At 40.5% G+C, this 21,647-nt stretch overlaps 1 protein-coding gene across 3 annotated transcripts in view; it reads left to right on the top strand.

The window, feature by feature from the left end:
• The window catches only part of FBXW2 (F-box and WD repeat domain containing 2), a 28,846-nt gene that overhangs the window by 3,956 nt on the left and 3,243 nt on the right, over nucleotides 1–21,647 (top strand). The window contains exons 3-7 of one of the 3 annotated variants that reach the window (XM_043566760.1): nucleotides 2,980–3,397; nucleotides 12,326–12,520; nucleotides 14,587–14,720; nucleotides 17,047–17,133; nucleotides 17,970–18,139. In XM_043566760.1, the coding sequence (XP_043422695.1) occupies nucleotides 3,295–3,397; nucleotides 12,326–12,520; nucleotides 14,587–14,720; nucleotides 17,047–17,133; nucleotides 17,970–18,139 (689 nt within the window). In that variant the 5' untranslated portion in view covers nucleotides 2,980–3,294. Of the gene's footprint in view, nucleotides 1–2,887; nucleotides 3,398–12,325; nucleotides 12,521–14,586; nucleotides 14,721–17,046; nucleotides 17,134–17,969; nucleotides 18,140–21,647 lie in introns of all 3 variants that reach the window. The other 2 variants (XM_043566758.1, XM_043566759.1) reach the window with 2 other exon arrangements.

Genomic DNA, 21,647 nt, shown 5'->3' with positions numbered 1-21,647 from the left:
CCACCTCCCCTCTGGTAAATAGGTTTGGTTTGTTTGGTTTGTTTTCTTGTCTCGTCTCGTCTCGTCTCGTCTCGTCTCGTCTCGTCTCGTCTCGTCTCGTCTCGTCTCGTCTCGCCTCGCCTCGCCTCGCCTCGCCTCGCCTCGCCTTTCTGTTTTAATTTTATTTTTTTTAATTTACATCCAAATTAGTTAGCATATAGTGCAACAATGATTTCAGGACTAGATTCCTTAATGCCCCTTGCCCATTTAGCCCATCCCCCCTCCCACAACCCCTCCAGTAACCCTCTGATTGTTCTCCATATTTAAGAGTCTCTTATATTTTGTCCCCCTCCCTGTTTTTATATTAGTTTTGTTTCCCTTCCCTTATGTTCATCTGTTTTGTCTCTTAAAGTCCTCATATGAGTGAAGTCGTATGATATTTGTCTTTCTCTGACTAATTTCGCTTAGCATAATATCCTCCAGTTCCATCCACGTAGTTGCAAATGGCAAGATTTCATTCTTTTTGTTTGCCGAGTAATACTCCATTGTATTTATGCCACATCTTTTTTTTTTTTTTTTTTTACATTTATTTATTTTTGAGAAACAGAGTGAGACAAAGAGTGAATGGGGGAGGGGCAGAGAGAGTAGGAGACACAGAATCTGAAGCAGGCTCCAGGCTCTGAGCAAGCGGTCAGCACAGAGCCTGATGCGGGGCTCGAACCCACGAACTGTGAGATCATGACCTGAGCCGAAGTCGGACACTCAACCGACTGAGCCACCCAGGCGCCCCATGCCACATCTTTATCCATTCATCCATCGATGGACATTTGGGCGCTTTCCATACTTTGGCTATTGTTGATAGTGCTGCTATAAACATGGGGGTGCATGTGTCCCTTCGAAACTGCACACCTGTGTCCCTTGGATAAATACCTAGTAGTGCAATTGCTGGGTTGTAGGGTAGTTCTATTTTTAGTTTTTTGAGGAACCTCCATATTGTTTTCCAGAGTGTCTGCACCAGCTTGCATTCCCACCAACAATGCAAAAGAGATCTCTTTCTCTGCATCCTCGCCAACATCTGTTGTTGCCTGAGTTGTTAATGTTAGCCATTCTGACAGGGGTAAGGTGGTATCTCATTTGATTTGTATTTCCCTGATGATGAGTGATGTGGAGCATTTTTTCATGTGTCGGTTGGCCATCTGGATGTCTTCTTTGGAGAAGTGTCTATTCATGTCTTTTGCCCATTTCTTCACTGGATTATTTGTTTTTTGGGTGTTGAGTTTGATAAGTTCTTTCTAGATTTTGGATACTAACCCTTTATCTGATGTGTCGTTTGCAAATATCTTCTCCCATTCTGTCGGTTGCTTTTAGTTTTGCTGACTGTTTCCTTCGCTGTGCAGAAGCTTTCTATTCTGATGAGGTCCCAGTAGTTTATTTTTGCTTTTGTTTCCCTTGCCTCTGGAGGTGTGTTGAGATTTGGATGTTAATTTTTAAAATTAGTATGGCAATCTGGTAGGAAACTAAGTGATATTAGAAGGAAAGCTTTGTTTTTTAATTATGGAATGTTTAAACATATGGTAGTAAAGAGAATGAAAACCTCCGTGTATCCATCATCCAGCACTAACATCTATCAACTATAGCTAAGCTTGGGAAAGATGATTTTTGCTGATTTGCTGTATTTTTGTTTTTTTTTCATTAGTTTACTCCCTGTTCTTAAAAGCGGGCTGATACCTTGATGCAATGTGTAATGCTATATACTTGTAACGTTTCTTTTTGCTCCAGTTAGTCCTGGAGCAATGTGTCATTCTTTTAAAGGAGAAGGTGGTATAATCAGATAGGTACCAGATTTTATAACCAGGTTGTGATTCTTCTGGTTGTAGCTGTAGTCAGAGAGAGACAGTTCAGCTTGTGTGGTTGGAAGAGTACTGATGGAGGGAGCACTGACTTCCAGTCTGTTTTGATGCTGTTTTAATAGCTCTATTGACTGTAGGTAGGCAAATCACTTACCTTCTCTGACTTGTAACTTCCTCTGCAGAGTAGGGATGATGCTACCTGGGGTTTTTTTGTTTTTTTGTTTTGTTTTGTTTTGTTTTGTTGTGTTGTGTTTTGGAAGCATCAGGATTACTTATTTGTGCAAGCTTCCTTGACCCTCTTTGCTCTCTGGGGGCACATGATTAAGAGTTGTCACCAGCTCATATGAGGCTTATAAAAACTATGTAAGGCTACATAAGGCCTTTGGTAATTTTTGTTCTAACAGGCAGTGCCATAAAGGAAGTAGAAAAACCAAAATACCTGAGCCACATGATATATTACATCTGCCTGTTTTTCTTCCCCAGACCTTTTTTGCCTGAATATTTATTGAAAACCCAGTAGTCAGTTCTGTGATTTTGGTAACAGATCAAGCTGTGCCTAGCATGATAACTAATGTCTCCAGTTACTGCTCAGGAGACCTGCCTTCTGGTTGTCACATGCTGGTGCTTATATTTGTGACTTAAGTACCCAAATAGAGCGTATTAAGGAAATAGTGTTACGATGGTTTTGATCGTGTTGGGGGGAGGGGAGAGAAGTGTATAGAATAAACTATTTTATAATGAGTGATACTATAAATCTTTTACTGTGAAGATGCATGTAGCATGTGCTAGACTTCAAAAGGAGCAAGTCACCTACACCAACATAAGTCTCACTGATTTATGTTTCAGAGATCATGATTCATTAAAGTATGTTTTCTTAGATGTATTATCTTTTGTGTGCATGGAAGATTTTCGAATACAATATATTAACTGTAAAGTTGTAATGTAATAACTAAACAAAGTTGTAATGCCAAGTTTTTTACACTAATTTTCATTTGTTAGCAGTCTTGCTTGAATGGTCTTTTTGAGCAGAACTAATACAATATTTTGATGTGCCACAGGTAAATTTTTCCATAACCTTATGGAGAGAAAGGACTTTGAGACATGGCTTGATAACATTTCTGTTACATTTCTTTCTCTGACGGACTTGCAGAAAAATGAAACTCTGGATCACCTGATTAGTCTGAGTGGGGCAGTCCAGCTCAGGCATCTCTCCAATAACCTGGAGACTCTCCTCAAGCGGGACTTCCTCAAACTCCTTCCCCTGGAGCTCAGTTTTTATTTGTTAAAATGGCTCGATCCTCAGACTTTACTCACATGCTGCCTCGTCTCTAAACAGTGGAATAAGGTGATAAGTGCCTGTACAGAGGTGTGGCAGACTGCGTGTAAAAATTTGGGCTGGCAGATAGATGATTCTGTTCAGGACGCTTTGCACTGGAAGAAGGTTTATTTGAAGGCTATTTTGAGAATGAAGCAACTGGAGGACCATGAAGCCTTTGAGACCTCATCGTTAATTGGACACAGTGCCAGGGTGTATGCACTTTACTACAAGGATGGACTTCTCTGTACAGGTAAGAGATTCTGGAACTGTTTTGTTGTTGTGCGTTTCATAGGGTATAATCTTAGAAACAGAACAAACTAGTCCTTAGGCTTGAGGATGGCAAGTATTAATTATATGAGATATCTATAGTGGAATTTCCCCCCTCCCTCCATCCCTGAGCAGTTTTACACCCTTTTATCCTCTTTCCCTCTAGAAGACAAATCATTTTTATAGAATTTTGTGAGAAGAAGGCTCCAGACATTCTTTTTTTTTCTTTTTTCTCTTTTCTCTTTCCTTTCCTTTTTCCTTTTTCCTTTCCTCCATGCCCAGCATGGAACTCAATGCGGTGCTTGAACTCACAACCCTGAGACCAAGACCTCAGCTGAGATCAAGAGTCGGACGCTTAACCGACTGAGCCACCCAGACACCCCCAGACATTCTTTTAAATGTGATGTGAGTCAGAAAGCTGTAACTATTTTTTTCAGTGCTTTTTCCTTCCATGTACAGTTTTCCATGTTGGTTAAACTTTTTTTCTGTCAACAGTGATTTTTGAGAAAAACCAGTGGAAAAGATGATGCCTAGACCTAGCAAGTAATTAGATCATCTTGCAAGAATTACTTAACCTCTCTGTGTTTGTTTTCTTATCTATAAAGTATGGGAATGGAGGTATTTCTTTCTTGCTAAAATTCCTGTGGTTCTAAGAAGAATTAAAAGTTAAAAGAATTTGGGCATGGAAACAAAGACAGATGGATATTTTAATCCTCAGCAATTAAGTAACTATGTAGCAGATACAATCATTAAAATTTGGAATTGTGTGATTCTTCCAGTTATAATGGCTGTTTGTACATGTAATCAGTGCATATGTTTTAGGCAGTACATTTTGATGGGCATTGTAAATAATTCTTAGGCAATGGTGTAGAATGATTTCAGGCAGCCTTATCGATGATCCCGATGCCTTTTCACTTCCATTGTATGTAATATTTAGGGATCCTTGGTGTTCTTTTTTCATCCAGGATAATTTCTTTTTAAAAAAATTTTTTTATAGGTCAGGCCCTTCTTGTTTTTTTGTTTTTTTATTTTTATTTTTTTAATGTTTATTTATTTTTGAGAGAGAGCACAAGCAGGGGAGGGGCAGAGAGAGAGGGAGACACAGGATCCAAAGCAGGCTGCAGGCTCTGAGCTGTCAGCACAACCCGACGTGGTGCTCGAACCCACAACGGTGAGATCATGACCTGAGCCGAAGTCAGACGCTTAACTGACTGAGCCACCCAGGCGCCCTAATCCAAGATAAACATTTGAGTATTACTGAAGTACATAGTTGCCTTTTTAAAAAAGTTTTTTTTAGTTTATGTATTTATTGTTAGAGAGAGAGAGAGGGAGGGAGGGAGGGAGAAAGCAAGCAGGAGAGGGGCAGAGAGAGAGGCAGACGCAGAATCTGAAGCAGGCTCCACCCTGTCAGCACAGAACCCAATGCGGGGCTCGAACTCATGACCTGAGCCAAAATTAAGTCAGTCGCTTAAGCCACTGAGCCATCCAGGCACCCCATAATTGCCTTTTTTAATAGCATATTCTGTTCCTTTGTGTAAATATATCATCATTATTTAGCCAATTCAATATTAGTGTATATTCAGGTTGTTTCTATGAATTCAGAATATATCTATGAAATATTTATGAATATTTTTGTTTGCCTTTTTCCCCCCTTGAATTATTTATTTGGGGCAGAAGCCTCAAAGTAGAATTACAGATCCGGAAATATAAATGATTTTAAAGCTCCTCTTAACTGTCCTTTCCAGAGAGACTGAATTCATGGCATGGCCACAGCAGTTTTAAATAACAGACTCAGTTTTAATACTCTTGAGGTGTATGATCTCTTGAGGATGTACATTTTCTCATAGTGATATGTTTCTCTAAAATGCTAAATGCTTTGCCAGTTTTATAAAATGAACATTAAACTTAAGGCATTTCGTGGTTTTTGTCATCCTAAAGTTACTCCATGCTTACATTATTCTGTGTCCTATAAGCCGGATTATTGGAAAGGTATCATCCATTCTTTTATACTTGGATGTGCTTTCCCAGTTGAGGCAATGGCTTTTCTGTGTCCTTTTTGCCTTATGATCAATGGCAGGTAAGTTTTAAAGATTAAGATGCAGTATTGCCTTCGAGCCTTGTGCTCATTCACACTTGGGCAAATACTGGCAGTTGACTCATTTTCAGAACCACATGTAACTTTAAAAGAAAAATTCTCATCAAATTTTACTTTTGAAATGCAGTAAAACTTGAGTTTAACTTGGGGCAGAAGTGAATGGGACACATTCACTGAATTCTTTAACTACCTGGAAAGTTAATATCTGCAATAACGGTGGACCCGACCCTGCATTTTAAGGTTATTCTGTAGGTGGGTCTATATTTTGTATTTTTTGTTCTTTTTTTTTTTTTTTTCAACGTTTATTTATTTGTGGGACAGAGAGAGACAGAGCATGAACGGGGGAGGGGCAGAGAGAGAGGGAGACACAGAATCGGAAACAGGCTCCAGGCTCTGAGCCATCAGCCCAGAGCCCGACACGGGGCTCGAACTCATGGACCGCGAGATCATGACCTGGCTGAAGTCGGACGCTTAACCGACTGCGCCACCCAGGCGCCCCTGTATTTTTTTGTTCTGATTAAATTCATCAAGTTTGTGTATTGAAAATTATGCTCTATTGAAAATAATCCAAAGTTTTAGTTTAATTTTTCTTTTCTTTTTAAAAAAAAATTTTTTTTTTTTAATTTTTTTTTTTTTTCAACGTTTATTTATTTTTGGGACGGAGAGAGACAGAGCATGAACGGGGGAGGGGCAGAGAGAGAGGGAGACACAGAATCGGAAACAGGCTCCAGGTTCTGAGCCATCGGCCCAGAGCCCGACGCGGGGCTTGAACTCACGGACCGCGAGATCATGACCTGGCTGAAGTCGGACGCTTAACCGACTGCGCCACCCAGGCGCCCCTAAAAAAAATTTTTTTTAATGTTTTTATTTTTGAGACAGAAAGAGACAGAGCATGAGCAGGGGAGGGTCAGAGAGAGAGGGAGACACAGAATCCGAAGCAGGCTCCAGGCTCTGAGCTGTCAGCACAGAGCCCGATGCGGGGCTCGAACCCACGGACCGTGAGATCATGACCTGAGCTGAAGTCAGATGCTCAACCGACTGAGCTACCCAGGCACCCCAAGTTTAAAATTTCTAATAGCTGTATCCCTGAAACTATAACTAGTGAGAGAAGTGTTTGTTATGGAATTGTACATACCTTTGTTTCATGCTATTACCAAAGAGGTAGTTATCCTTCTGCTGAGCTGTGAGCTCTGAAATGGTGAGAAAGGAACCTGTTGTGCTTTGTTTGTGCTATGCAGTAGATAATTAGAAAGTACTATGCGAAAGACAATGTAAGGACATATGTGGATGAATTAGGACAGTTCTTTGCTCAGAGAACATACATACTGGAATCAGGAAGGTAACCTGATTAAGTAAAAGTCTCCATGTAGACTGCTAGCAAGAGAACACTTGCCTTTCTAGAGAGGGTAGCTGCTGCTCTACTGCAGTGAATTATTTGCCATGTGGGGTATAGGCTCACAGTGGTCAGATCTGATTTTTTCAAAGAAGTCCTAAATCTAGATTTTTGTGCAATATTCTGATTGATTTTTTTTTTTTAGTGTACTGATTTTTAAGTATTATCACATTTTAAAAATATTGTGATTGTGTCATATTTAACCTGCACGCTGCCATATTGTGACCATGGCTTACAGTTGAATAAGAAAAACAACAGCTATAAAAGATATGCGGTCAAATGATATATTTGAATTGTATGAGTAAAAAATCAGTTGTTCAGAGGAAGGAGTGATGTCTTTCATTTGCAAAAATTGAGCGGTGTTTATGTTGAATCTTGGAGAATGGGTAGATTTTAGATGAGAATAAGCACTTTCCAGCAAAGGTATGGAAAGGGCTAAGCATGGAGCATATAGGAGGAAAATAAAAATTCTTTTTATCTGAACTCAGTATATAATTAAGGACTCTATAAGAGATTCTTAGAATATGAGCTGGAGAATTGTCTTGAGCTGTATTGTAAAAACCTTAAATATTGGGAATATGAGTTTGGACAGTTTTCTTTAAGCAATAAGAAAAACTATGAAAGATTTCTGAGCAGAGAAAGGGCCAGGACTAGAGCATTCTGCTCCAAGTAGACCAGTGTTTCTTATTTCTGCCAGGCCCCAGGTCCTCTTTTTGTAACGTCTTTTACAATATTCTCTTAGCTTGAAGTCAAATTCATAGAAATAACTTACCTGTACATACACATATTTCAAAAAATCAATATAATACCTAAACTCTGATCCAGAGGAGAAATAAGACAGTAAATTAAAATAACGCACATTAAATGTGTTGTGCTCAAGCACAGCTGTGTTAGAAGACGGTAGTGTAATCAGATGTTTGCACCTGTGTATGTACTATCATCATGAACATGACAGTTGTAAATAGCACAGTGTTGTATTTGTACCATCAGTGATGTGGTCACAAGTGGTGAAAAGTCTCCAACAAAGCAAAGTACATTTTTCCTCAGTCTACCTGGTAGTTACACTCATAGTAAATTCAGAATAAACTCGGTGCTTTGTAAAACAGGTCCAAGGCTCAGACAACTAAGAATAAACTTGTCACAGGCAGAACCTTTAAGGCAATCAGGCAGAATCTTTAAGAAGTCATGCAGAATATGGGTGCCTGGGTGGCTTAGTCGGTTAAGTGTTCAACTTTAGCTCAGGTCATGATCTTGTGGTCTCAGGTCCCTGCATCGGGCTCTGTGCTGACAGCTCAGAGCCTGGAGCCTGCTTCAGATTCTATGTCTGCCTCTCCCTCTCCCTCCCTCCCTCCCTCCCTCTCTCTCTCTCTCTCTCTCTCTCTCTCTCTAAAATAAACATTAAAAAAAAAAGGTCATGCAGAATACATGACTTTTTTTTTTGTACATTGTCCCAAACATCGCAGAATGTCTAGCATTTCTGGTCTTTGCCCAGTAGAGGCTGGTAATTTAGACCCCCCCCCGTCCCCCCCCCCCCACTGCCTCCAAAATCATTGTGACACTTGAAACCACCCCTGCAAATTTCTAAAATGTTCCGTTGGAGGATGACACTACTTATATGAAGACCCTCTGACATAGACAGATCTAGAATTTCTAAACTAAAGTATTAGCCTATTGCATTTTAGGTAAGAGTAGATCTAGATTTAGGATAGTAGGTGTAGAGTTTTTGGGTTTTTTTTTTTTTTGAGGTTTGTTTACTTAATTTTTTTTATGTTTATTTTTGAGAGAGAGACAGACAGACAGAGTAGGGGAGGGGCAGAGAGAGAGAGGCAGACACAGAATCCTAAGCGGGTTCCAGGCTCTGACCCAGCACAGAGCCCGATGTAGGGCTCAAACTCACAAACCGTAAGATTGTGACCTGAGCTGAAGTCAGTCAGACACTTAACTGACTAAGCCACCCAGGCGTCCCAAGGTTTATTTATTTTTGAGAGGGAGCGTGCCCACAAGTGGGGCAGGGGCAGAGAGAGAGGGTGCAGAGGATCTGGAGCAGGCTTTGTGCTGACAGCAGAGAGCCCAATGCAGGGCTTGAACTCACAAACTACAAGATCATGACCTGAGCTGAAGTCAGATGCTCAACCCACTGAGCCACCCAGGTGCCCGAAGGGTAGAGATTTTTTTAAAGGAGCAGTTAAATGGAAGAGCAGCCATTGAAATGGAATTAACAAGACTTAACAAAGGACTGAGTATGTGGCGAGGAAAATACCTGGGAAGGTGGTAGTACTGGTACCAAGAATAGGAAATGAAGGAATAAATTTGAGCGGGTAGAGGGAGTTCAATTTGGAATGAAATTTTAAAAAAACTTTTTTTAAAGTTTATTTATTTTTAAGAGAGAGTGCAAGCAAGGGAAGGGCAGAGAGAGAGAGAGAGAGACAGAGAATTCTAAGCAGGCTCCCCAGTCAGTGCAGAGCCTGATGTGGGGCTTGATCTCCCAAACTGTGAGATCGTGACCTGAGCTGAAATCAAGTCAGATGCTTAACTGACTGAGCCGCCCAGGTGCCCCTGGGATGAACTTCAATGCAGTTGGATGTGATGGAGATTCCGACAAGGTTCTGGAAATGTAACATCAGAGCTTTGGGGAATAGCTCAGGGCTAGAGCAAAAGGTTGAGGAGTTAGTGACATTTCAGCTATGGCTATAACAGTGAAATTTCAAAAGGACATGGAGAGGAAAAAAGAATGGGGCCTAGGATGGATCCTTGAAGAGTGTACTTAGGGAAGAGGTAAAGAAGAATGGTGATGAAGAGAGTTTCAAGGGCAGTGAAAATTGCCTGTATGAAAGAGGCACTGGCTAGTGTTCAGTTGGTCATCAGAGTCACATGCCTCCAAGAGGCAGTTGAGAGCTGAGATCTGATTCTACCAGTTAAATATTTAAACCTTGCTGGATACGATAGTTTATTCCATTTGAGTTACAGCTCAGTTTTCTGCTTACGTTTGTTATATACCCATCCCTGGAATTTTTTATGTCAAAATATTGTTTTCAACCTCTTCTGAATTGAGAGGGCTTTTTTTTTTTCTTTTATATAATGAAAAACAGTCTACATTTATTTACTCCCCTTTCATCTTTAGGCTGCGTCATTGATGACCTCCTTGAAAACACGTTGGAGTATACTCAGTGCAGCAAACAGGAGTCTATAGGAAAGGTTGAAATAAAACCAAAAAGGAGCAGAGAACAATGACTCCTAAAGGCTTAGCGGTTAAGAGTAGACTTGTACCACTAGAAAATGGAACTGAAATCAACCAAGTTATTCTCTGATGCTTCTCTAGGGTGTAAAAGAGTGGCCCAATATTTTCCTGTATAAATTAATTTAAAAATTAGGATAATCTCTCCCTTTTTTTTTGGTTTGTTTTTATCACATTGTGGTAAAATATATACTAGATTGAGAAGCTAATCATGCCATTTCCTAAGGCATATTTGTGGAACACCTAGATTTATCGTTTTAACCATTTTTCAAATGTACAGTTCAGATTATCTAGACACACTGTCCAGTATACTAGCCACTGACCCCACAAGGCTTTTGAGCTCTTGAGATGTGGCTGGTCCAGAGATGTGAAATGGGAAATACTCAGTAGATATCAAAGACTTAGGATATAAAATATTTCATTAACAATACTTTTGATATATTGAGCTAATGAAATTTGTACTAAATTTGTTTTTACAGTAAATAATAGAAAAATTTTAATTACGTATGTAAATTGCATTCGTGGTTTGTATTGTTTCTCTTGGAGTGTTGTTCTAGATCATTGGTTCTCAAAATATTGCTGATACATTAGAATCACCTGGCAAGCTTTTAAGATGATCAGGCCCCACCTCAGAGGCTCTAAATTAAAATCTCTGAAGCTAGGGCCCTACATAGGTGTTTGATGAAGCTTCTCAGATGATTCTTCCCCCCCCCCCCCAAAGATTTTGTTCTTAAGTCATCTCTACACCCATTGTAGGCTTGAACCTACACCACTGAGTTCACGAGTCACCTGCTCTACCAACTGAGCAGCCCAGTGCCCTTCTCCAGATGATTTTCATGTCTCATATGACCATTGAGAACCACCAACCAATTCCCATCCCTTATTTTATAGGGAAGAACCTGAGTCTCTAAATAGTAAAGTGACAACAAATATAGTCTAAAATGAAGACTGTATTTCTCCTAGGGTTTGTCCAAGTTGAAATTCATGCTCTACTTCTTTCATAAGTGGTAGCTATTTTTCCATTGTCTGGAACAGTGGCTCTTTACCAACCCTTAAAGGCAGAATTGTGGCTGATTTTAGCCATTTCATCCTTTCCAAAACCAGTCATTTGGTGATTTCCTGCATAGTGTGTCCTTGTCATAGTGACTATATTTGTTATGTCCTCAAAATGTTTTTGTCAATTCTTACTATTACTTTTTTATTATAAAGGTAAATTGTGAGCGTGATTTAATCATTATACCTTTAAACATAATTAAAGCTAATCTTGAATTATCACAATTGGTATATTTTCATCAGAATAGAAATAAAACCTACTTTTTCTGCAGAATCTTTTTTTTTTTTTTAACATTTATTTATTTTTGAGAGACAGAGAGAGACAGAGCGTGAGCGGGGGAGAGGCAGAGAGAGGCAGACACAGAATCCGAAGCAGGCTCCAGGCTCCGAGCTGTCAGCACAGAGCCGGACGCGGGACTCGAACTCACAAACTGTGAGATCATGACCTAAGCCGAAGTTGGACGCTTAACCGACTGAGCCACCCAGGCGCCCCTCTGCAGAATCTTAAGGGGCTTTACAAGCTCAGTGTGTTGAGTTGTGAAATCTGGGGACAATTTATCCACGGTTTTCTTAGAAATTGCTTTGCACATTTCAGGATGGCTCAAAGAATTAGCAGTTAGCCTTTGCAGAAGTTAACCTGTGATCTGAGAGATCTGAGGCTTTTCCCTGACTGCCCTTAGAGTAGAACCTGTTCCAGTGGACAGCTTTACTCTTCAGCATTCTTTATTTGTTCGGGATGTGGGTCATGGATAGGCATGCAAATGTATACATGCAGTCATAGGTAATACCCTTCATCTCAAGCTCAAATCAGAAAGCTCGTGATGGTCAAAGATTGTGAAATTTTACAAGTAGAAGCAGCAAGGGATGTAGTCTAGCACTCCTCTTGTAGCCTGGCAGGTTAAGGGAAACGGACAAAACCAAAAAGCTTGCATTCAGTCCCTGTGCTGTTAACACCATTTTGGTGACCCTGAATGAGTTGTATTAGCCTCTCCATGCTTTGCTTTTCTCAGCTATGAAGTGGGAATGCTAGAGGAGGGGACCTTGAGGTTCTACTTGAAGAATACCACAGTTTGGGGATTGATTGGCCTTCTTTAGTGTTTGTTTTCTTACTAACCTCCCTGTTTTTCTCTTGAAGGGTCAGATGACTTGTCTGCAAAACTGTGGGATGTGAGCACAGGACAGTGCGTTTATGGCATCCAGACCCACACTTGTGCAGCAGTGAAATTTGATGAGCAGAAGCTTGTGACAGGCTCCTTTGACAACACTGTGGCCTGCTGGGAATGGAGTTCTGGAGCCAGGACCCAGCACTTCCGGGGTCACACAGGGGCGGGTGGGTTGCCCTTTTTCAGGGGTTTCTACAGTTACTTTAACTTCATTCCTTAAAACCGGAAGCCAAGAATATGACCCCCTTTTTGTTTTTTAACTTAACCTGCCTCTCCTTCCTCTGTTTTCTCAATAGCAGCAGTTAATCCCTTTATTTAAGGTACCCTTATTTGGAATTTTTTCCTGAATTTTGCTTTTCCTTGGCCCATTCAAAACTCTTCTTTGTACCCTTATGCAGGGAGGGGGCATTTCTCCTTACCTATTTCATTTACACTCCATTGAACAGTCCGTCCTTTTTGCTTTTTATCAGCTTCCATACTTCCAAATTGAGTAAGTCCTACACTTGTAAATCAATCTACTTTATTTGTAGATCAAGGCTAACCATCCTTTGGAGTGACAGTGGTTCTCAGATTGTGTGAGCTACACACTTTACATTGAATTGGAGCTTGGTTGACAACTGATTAAAACAAACAGTGCCTAGAGAGAAGACAAAGGAAACAGATACCTGATTTTTCCTAATAATTTTATAGTGGCCTGGTGTGCAGAAATTGGTCGTTTGAATATAGTCTCGAGACCAGAGCTTCCACCTCTGTTGCATTGCATTTTGGAGCTTTGTGCAGAAATCATGTTGAGCTGCTTCCCAGCCTCTTGTGCAGCAGCTCCCTTCCTTTCCCCCATTTACCCACTGCACTAGTCTTGGAGAGTCACAGTCTGTGCTCTTAAGCGTCTTCTCGGACTCCCTGAACAGGTTTCCCAGTAACCTGTATTTTGTCCTAACACTCGTCATACAAATAAGTCTGATATACCAGGCTATACTGCCAGCAAGGCAGGGTCCTACCTGTCTTGTTCATCCTTAGGTCCTGAGTTCTTTGTATTGTGTCTGGTGCTTAGTAATACTTTGAAGTGAACCTGGCTGTTTTACTCCTGAAGACCATTTTTTCACCACTTTGTTTTTCATCTTACACATTTTTCCTCAGTCTGCTTATTTGTTACCACTTGTTTGTTATGGAAATGAATATTGGAAAATCTATGGTTTAGCATGGAACTTACTAAATTGAGTATACTGTTCCATAGTGTCAAGATGTACATTGACTTCCAGGTGATCAACTTCAAGAGCCCTGCTCTAAAAAATTTCCTCGTTACTGTTCCCTGGACATTGCTGTGGCTTTTCCATAATTCCATGCCTTTGCTGTTCCCTCTACCTGCAATATTCTCTTTCTTTTCTTGATAAACTCTACTCATCCTTCAGGGCCCATCTCCAATATCGCCTCTTCCCTGAAGTCTTCCCTGATACCCCTGGGCAGAGTTAGTCATTCTCCTTGGTGTTTCCCTAGCAAGAGGTAAACATTTAATTTTTTTGGACTTCCTCCTTCACCCCTCACTTAGACTGAGTTCCTTAAGGAAAAGCCCTTCATCTCTGGGTCCCCAGTGTTCCTTTAGAATTTAGCAGGCATTTAAAAACAAATGTTTTGCGTACTCGCTGTACTCAGGCTAAAACTTGCTGTTTTAGGTGCTGGGGGTACACCTGTGAAGAAATTCAAACCGTTTGAGAGAGTGGTTTAGTCTGACCATTGAGATACTTGTGTGTCTTTTGTTTTTCTCGTTACACTGGCTTTTCTTGATTATGGGTATTGTTTTCTTGATTATGGGTATGATTCTTGAAGTTGAGTCTCACTGCAACAAATAGTGCGCATCTAAGCGGGGCCACCTATGTTCCTATTTTCCCTGCATAAGCTGGATTAGCTTTGTGTCGGATCAGGCAGGCAGTCCTGAGTGGAAATGCCATTATCTCCAGTACTGCTTTTACCTCTCGCTTTAAAGCTAGCACAAGTATAAAAGATTGCATTACTCCAGGGACGTTCCAGCCTTAGAATAATCAGCTATGATAATAACAAGAATTTTGAACTGGATATATTTTTTATCATAAAATTCTTAACTGAGTAGCACCATTCTTAACAGTAACTGTGGTTGAGAAATTATATAATTGAGCAGCTAGGGAGAATGAATGTTATTGAACTCTATTATAAAAGACTCTCGGGCATGTTTTAACTCTGTGTATGTTGTATATACTAGTGTTTAGCGTTGACTACAATGATGAACTGGATGTCTTGGTGAGTGGCTCTGCAGACTTCACTGTGAAAGTATGGGCTTTATCTGCTGGGACGTGCCTGAACACACTCACCGGGCACACGGAATGGGTCACCAAGGTAGGAAGACTTACAGGAGAAATCTTGACATCAGGCTTTGAAGGGGTGAGGGAGCTGGGGGTGGGGTGGAGGATGCTGGGTGCTGCTTTGTTAAGTGGTAGGGGAGCCATAAGACGGAGCAGGTGCTCCCACAAAGCGTGATGGCCAACAACAGTGACCAGCAAGTAAGAGGCACTCAGTAAATAGTTTAACAGATGAATGGACTTACGGACATGGAAAAATACTCACAATATATTTGGTGGGTAGAGGGAACAAACACAATAAAACTGTACTGTAGACTAGAATACCAGTTTCTGAATAAATATGTTCATGCACCGAAATGTTGAAGGTGGTTATTACTTAGGAACTGTGGGTGCTTTTTTCCCTTTCGGATAAGCATATTTTTTAATCAGAAAAGCAATTTTTTTGTAAAAAAAAAAAATAATAATTGCAAGAAGTGGGACAAAGAAAAAATGTATAAAGTCCTTAAAAGAGTATTGTGGTGTTTACTTATTTTCAAAAAAAGATGGCCGTGAGGATCAAATGCAATATTAATCATGAAAATGTCATGCAGAAACACTTTTCCTGAGCTTACCAGGCATTTCTGTGAGGGCTGGAGGATACAGGAGTGAACAAAGTAGACCCAGGCTTGATATGGATGTTAGCCCAGTAGGAGAAAGAGTTATTAAATAGTAATTTCACAAATAAATATATAATTACAAATTGTGTTAAGTGCCATGAAGGAAAGAGTGCAGTGTTCTGTGAGGAAGGCTAGGAGGTATCTAAACTCTTTCAGGGGAGAGCTTTTTGAGAAGGGACAAAATATGAAGAAATCGGAGGTAGCTGTGTACAGAGTAGTGGAGTGTTTCCGTGTGCACAGAGTATGCCCAGGCCCTGGGCAGGAGAGGACCTGGACCATTTGATGACCTGAAGGCCAGTGGAGCTGTGCTGGGGGTGGTGTGGGAGAGGTGGCCATCGTGTGTGCCTTCCTCGGCCGTGTTAAGGATTGTGCATGTCCTACACGTAGCAAGAAGCAGTTGGGTGTTCTGAGCAGGGAGAAAACAGCCGCTGAGTGAACAGTGGGTTGGGGTCGGGCACAGTGGACACATCGAGGCCAGTTAGGGGTTTGCGATAATCTAAGCAAAAGATACCTGTGGCCCGGACCGAGGTGGCAGCTCAGAAAGAGAACACACACGAAGGATATGCCTTTAAGGTAAAGCCAACTGAACGTACCGACTCCTGGGGAACAAAGAAGAAAGAATCTGATGTCCAGTGGGTTTCGGGTCGGGTGGGTGAATGTGTTTACCTGAAATAGGTGGAGCTGGAAGGAGAGCAGTTGGTGAGAAGGTCAGTAACAGCACTGAACTGTACTCTTAAAATGGTTGAGATAGGACATTTTATGTTCTGTATCTTTTACCACAGTTCTGTATTGGGCACATTGAATATTTCAGTGGAAAAGTTATAGAAGACAGTTTGGTGTGGTGTTAAAAACACTGGAGTTGGGGCCAGGATGCTGACCGTGATGTTTTAGACAAGCTGCCCCTCCCTTCGGGGCCTGACTTGTATCTGTTAAATGTTCCTATGAATCCTGAGTGAGGTCACGGGACGGAACCCAGCAGGGTGCGTGCGGTTAGTAGGTCTGTGTTTCAGTTGAGTCTGCAACCCGGGCTTCAGAACAAGTGAGCCTGGCCACCTCCTCACTTTGTGCTGACTTATTACAAAAATAACTGGCACCTAAATGTCTACAGACTATCCCCAGTGCTAATGGATGGCTAGCTCTTATTTCATCATCATCATCATCATCATCATTTAATTGTTTTATTTCATTTTCATTGCAATTGTGAGATCTAATACATGCCTCATCCCCTATTTTAAAGATGAGGAAATTGAGAAACAAAGGTGCTAGATGGTCTCGTCCAAGGTTGCAGAGTCAGTATATGGCAGATTCTGGTCCCAGGTCCAGTGCGTTTTCCCTTACAATGCACATGCCCGTGCTCCTGAATACAGATTATTTGTAACTATTTCTACGTTTACGGACTGTTTTCTTTCCTGTTCCTCACACTTTCTATGAGGTCACATTTTACAGTTTTTAAAACCATTCCAAATGTTTGCTTCCAGATTAAAGTTGAATTTAAATGCTGCCATCATTAGACAATTTTAGATCCTCCTGAAAATATAGAGACTCTGGTTGTACTAACTAGAGGCTAACTTGGTCCTAGAGTTACAGCTTAGCTGTTCTAGTGTACCATCTCATTTCGGGCTCTTTTTCCTATTTTAATTTTTAAAAAAGCAATCTAGAAACAGTTTTAAAAGGATATTTCTGTAACATGGATGTTTATATTTCTAGGTGGTTTTGCAGAAGTGTAAAGTCAAGTCTCTTTTGCACAGCCCTGGAGACTACATACTCTTAAGTGCGGACAAATATGAGATCAAGGTGAGGTTTTTTTTTCCTGCATTAATTTGCCTCATCAAAGAAAAACTGGCAAATACAAGGAAATTAAAATGGTGTAGCACAGGGGGAATATTTTAAGGGAAGCAGGAATGTCTTCGTATAAGCCATCTTAAACCCATTGGAAAGAGAATTGCTCGTTATTTCTATGTACAACGCAGTTTCTAACCCTGATTTGCAAGTAAAGAAAAAAGAAAACACAAATTTATCTTCACATTCTGTTTTCTTAAGACACATCTCAGGGCGCCCGGGTGGCTTAGTCGGTTGAGCATCTGACTCTTGATCTCGGCTCAGGTCATGATCTCGCGGTTTGTGGGGCGCGGCGGAGCCTGCTTGGGATTCTGTCTCTTCTTCTCTCTGCCTCTCCCCAGCTTGTGTGCTTGCTTGCTCGCTTGCTCGCTCGCTCTCTCTCAAAATAAGTAAACTTAAAAAAATAAAAACCACACATCTTGTACCCACTTCAATTCTTAGATCTACACTATGAAAACGAAGATTTACTTGTATAATAAAAACAATTTGCAAAAAGTTTACAGAGCGATCTTATATACATTCTTTTTGCAGTTTTTAAATTGTTTTGTGTGGTAGGCATCTTCATTGTGGGAGCTGAGGTTCAGAGAGGTTACGGATTTTACCCAAGATCACACAGTAACATACATGCAGCATCAGAACTAGGACCCATGCCTCTCAACTATAAAACTTGTGGCCTTTCTCATGTACTTCACTTTATACTGCCTTCAGCAACCATAGGCCGCATTGTGTAAGGGTAAGCTTGTCTATGGTGATGTGATTTGTCATCTTGTCTAATATTCTTTTATCTGTAGATTTGGCCGATTGGGAGAGAAATTAACTGCAAGTGCTTGAAGACATTGTCTGTCTCTGAGGATAGGAGTATCTGCCTGCAGCCAAGACTTCATTTTGATGGCAAATACATTGTCTGTAGTTCAGCGCTGGGTCTCTACCAGTGGGACTTTGCCAGTTATGATATTCTCAGGTAATGTTTCCTATCTTTGACAGTCTGTTCTCTTTTTTCTTTTTCTTTTTGTTTGTTTGTTTGTTTGTTGTGGTTTAATAGTAAAGTCAAGACTGAATATTTGGATAAACCAGTCAGTAGTTTGTGTTTGGGAAATGTTTACTACATCAGTTATAAACAGGGTTATATGCCGAAAATCACACACATAAAAATATTAAAGGCAATAATTAGAGTTTCATGCTAGAACCTCAAAGATCTAGGTTCTAATCCCTCCCCTTACTTCCCCCTTTCAGAGTTTAACATGCTTTTCTGGAAAACGAGAGGCTTGGATAAAAAGAACTTTCAGATCTCTAGTTCTAATATTTTTTTAAATATATTTGTTTAAGGTTTTAGACAGATAAGGTATATTTAGTAAAATAACGATTTTTTAATTAAATTTCTTATTTTAATTCCAATACAGTTGCCATGCAGTGTTACTACATCGTACACCTGAAACTACTGTATTTCAATTCCATGCAACACCTAGGGCTCATCAAAACGTGCACTCCTTAATCCCCGTCACCTATTCCATCCATCCCTTCACTCGCCTCCCTTCTGGTAACCATCAGTTTGTTCTCAATACTGAAGAGTCTGTTTCTTGGTTTGTCTCTCTCTTGCTGTCTTTTCTTTTTCCTTTGCTCATTTGTTTTGTTTCTTAAATTCCGCATGTGAGTGAAATCATATATTTGTTTTTCTCTGACTTAGCATTCTACTCGATAGCTCCATCTATATAGCTGCAAATGGCAAGATTTGATTTTTTCTTTTATTTATTTATTTTTAAGTTTATTTTGAGAGAGAGTGTGTGATCAGGGGTGGGGCAGAGAGAGAGAAGAGAGAGAGAATCCCAAGTAGTCTCCATACTCAGCACAGGGGCCCAACATGGGGCTTAGATTTCACGACTGTCAGATCATGACCCGAGCCCATCATGAGTAGGACGATTGACTGAGCCACCCAGGTGTACCAAGATTTGATTCTTTTTTGTGGCTGAATAACATTCACATATATACATACACACACACCACATCTTCTTTATCCATTCATCTTATCAATGGATACTTCTGCTGCTTCCGTAATCTGGCTATTGTAAATAATACTGCAGTAAACGTAAGAGTGCATGTTTCCCTTTGAATTAGTATTGTTGTATTCTTTGGGTAAATACCTAGTAGTGCAATTGTTGGATCATAGGGTAGTTCTATTTTTAACCTTTTGAGGAGTCTCCACACTGTTTTCCACAGCAGCTGCACCAGTTTGCATTCCCACCAGCGGTGCACAAGGGTTCCGTTTTTCTCTGCATCCTTGCCCACACTTGTTTTTTCTTATGTATTTGATTTTAGCCCTTCTGACAGGTGTGAGGTGATATCTTATTGTGGTTTTGATTTGCATTTTCCTGAAGATGAATGATGTCGAGCATCTTCTCATGTGTCCATTGGCCGTCTGCATGTCTAGTTCTGATATTTTAAATTCCACTTCCTGGTCAGTGAAATTCTGCATTAAGGGATCAAGTGACCTTCTGTTGACTAGTAGAAAGATGGAGGTATTTAGAGAAAAACAGAATTTGTAGGATTTCTCTTCAAAGAAATAAGAAGAGGTCCGTGGACAAAATAATTCTGTGATACGCTGCATACTTTAGACCCTTCTTGGAGATTGATGGTAGTTGTAAGCATGCTGGAGGCTGATGGGAGCCAGTGCCGTATGGTGATGAAGAGAACTTACTTTGGTGATAAGCCTTGGTTTAAAATCTGGTGCCATCTCCTATGAGCTGGATGATTTTATGTAAGGTTCTACCTTTCTGTGCCTCAACTTCCTGACCTATAAAGTGAAGACTAAATGGAATACCTGTAACGAGGACCAAGTACGAGACCTGGCAGATCTTTATTACCAACAGCTCTGAGAGGCCCCACACAAAGAAGCCTGTTTGCATTTGTTTAACCTCCTGTACCTCAGTCTCATTGTATACAAAGCCCTTTTTTTGAGGAACACCTACTAATGGTTCAGAGAATTAGTGTTCCACAGAATGGTTCAGGAAATGCTGGCTTGGAGTTGTACAGAAAATTGAATGTTCTCGTCATTGTTTTTCTCCCTGACTGTTTGAGGGCAACTGGTATGGGATCTGTCATGCTAGCCAATAGGACTTTGTCAGGCCCGGTCTCTCTGGCCAGACAGTTATAAATAACCCCTTTTATATCTTCCTGGAATCAGACAATATTTCTAACCAATTAGCTTTCCAAGCTGTCAGAATCATTTCTAGAAATGATTGATAATTATGCTTTGAGGAAAAAAAAGACTGGAATAGATCCTAGAAAACTTTAGTCTATGCTTTTCATTTCATAGATGGGGAAACTGAAACCAAGAGAAGGTAGGGGGCTTGTGCAACATCCCCCTAATTCACCCTAGTCCTGCATCTGTTCATCCTTCTTTCTGTCCATCTGTCTATCCATCCATCTGGCTTCATCCAGTAGGCCTATGCTTCAGGTACCAGCAAGCCAGAGAGAAGGAACTTTTGAAAGAATGTGATACTTTGCAAAAATCCAAGTAGTCACCATGGGAAAAATCTGATTTTTATTACAGTTTAGTATTGTTTTTTGTTTTGAATCAAAATTTGGATAGGAGGGATGTAAAGGTAAGGTGGAATGCTTAGAATCTCTAAAGGTTTTATTTTGATCCCACATTTACCTTTCTCATGTATGTATTTCTCTTACTCAGAATGGCTTAAAGAGTCCAGAGTTCCAGAAGAAAGTTGTGTTAATTTTTGGTATTCAGATACACTAGCTTTGAGCAATAAACCTACACATTTATTTGCTGCTAGGAAGTGTTAAGTTTAGATTTTTCTTTCTAAAATTTTTTTATTTTTGTTTATTTTGAGAGAGCGCGTGCGCACACCCACAAGCATGGTATGGGCAGGGAGAGAGGGACAGAGGGAGAATCCCAAGCAGGCTCTGCGCTGTCAGCACAGAGACGACGTGGGGCTTGATCCCACGAACCATGAGATCATGACCTGAGTTGAAATCAAGAGTTAGACACTTAACCAACTGAGATTTTTCTTTGGAAGGGGGCCATTTTATTTATCCACGGGATACAGGTGTGCTGTTTTGAAGGGACACATGCACCCCCATGTTTATAGCAGCACTATCCACAATAGCCAAAGTATGGAAAGAGCCCAGATGTCCATCGACGGATGAATGGATAAAGAAGATGTGGTGTGTGTGTATGTGTATATATATATATAATGGAGTATCACTCGGCATCAAAAAGAATGAAATCTTGCCATCTGCAACTACGTGGATGGAACTGGAGGGTATTATGTGAAGTGAAATTCGTCAGTCAGAGAAAGACAAAAATCATTTGACTTCACTCATATGAGGACTTTAAGAGACAAAACAGATGAACGTAAGGGAAGAGAAACAAAAATAGCATAAAAACATGGAGGGGGACAAAGCATTAAGTGACTCAAATATGGAGAACAAAGCGAGGGTTGCTGGAGGGGTTGTGG

The sequence above is a fragment of the Prionailurus bengalensis genome, chromosome D4 (genome assembly GCF_016509475.1).
Source record: "Prionailurus bengalensis isolate Pbe53 chromosome D4, Fcat_Pben_1.1_paternal_pri, whole genome shotgun sequence".
Lineage (NCBI taxonomy): Eukaryota > Metazoa > Chordata > Mammalia > Carnivora > Felidae > Prionailurus > Prionailurus bengalensis.
Note: the sequence above shows the minus strand (reverse complement) of the source record. Positions and strands in the feature narration are given on the sequence as shown.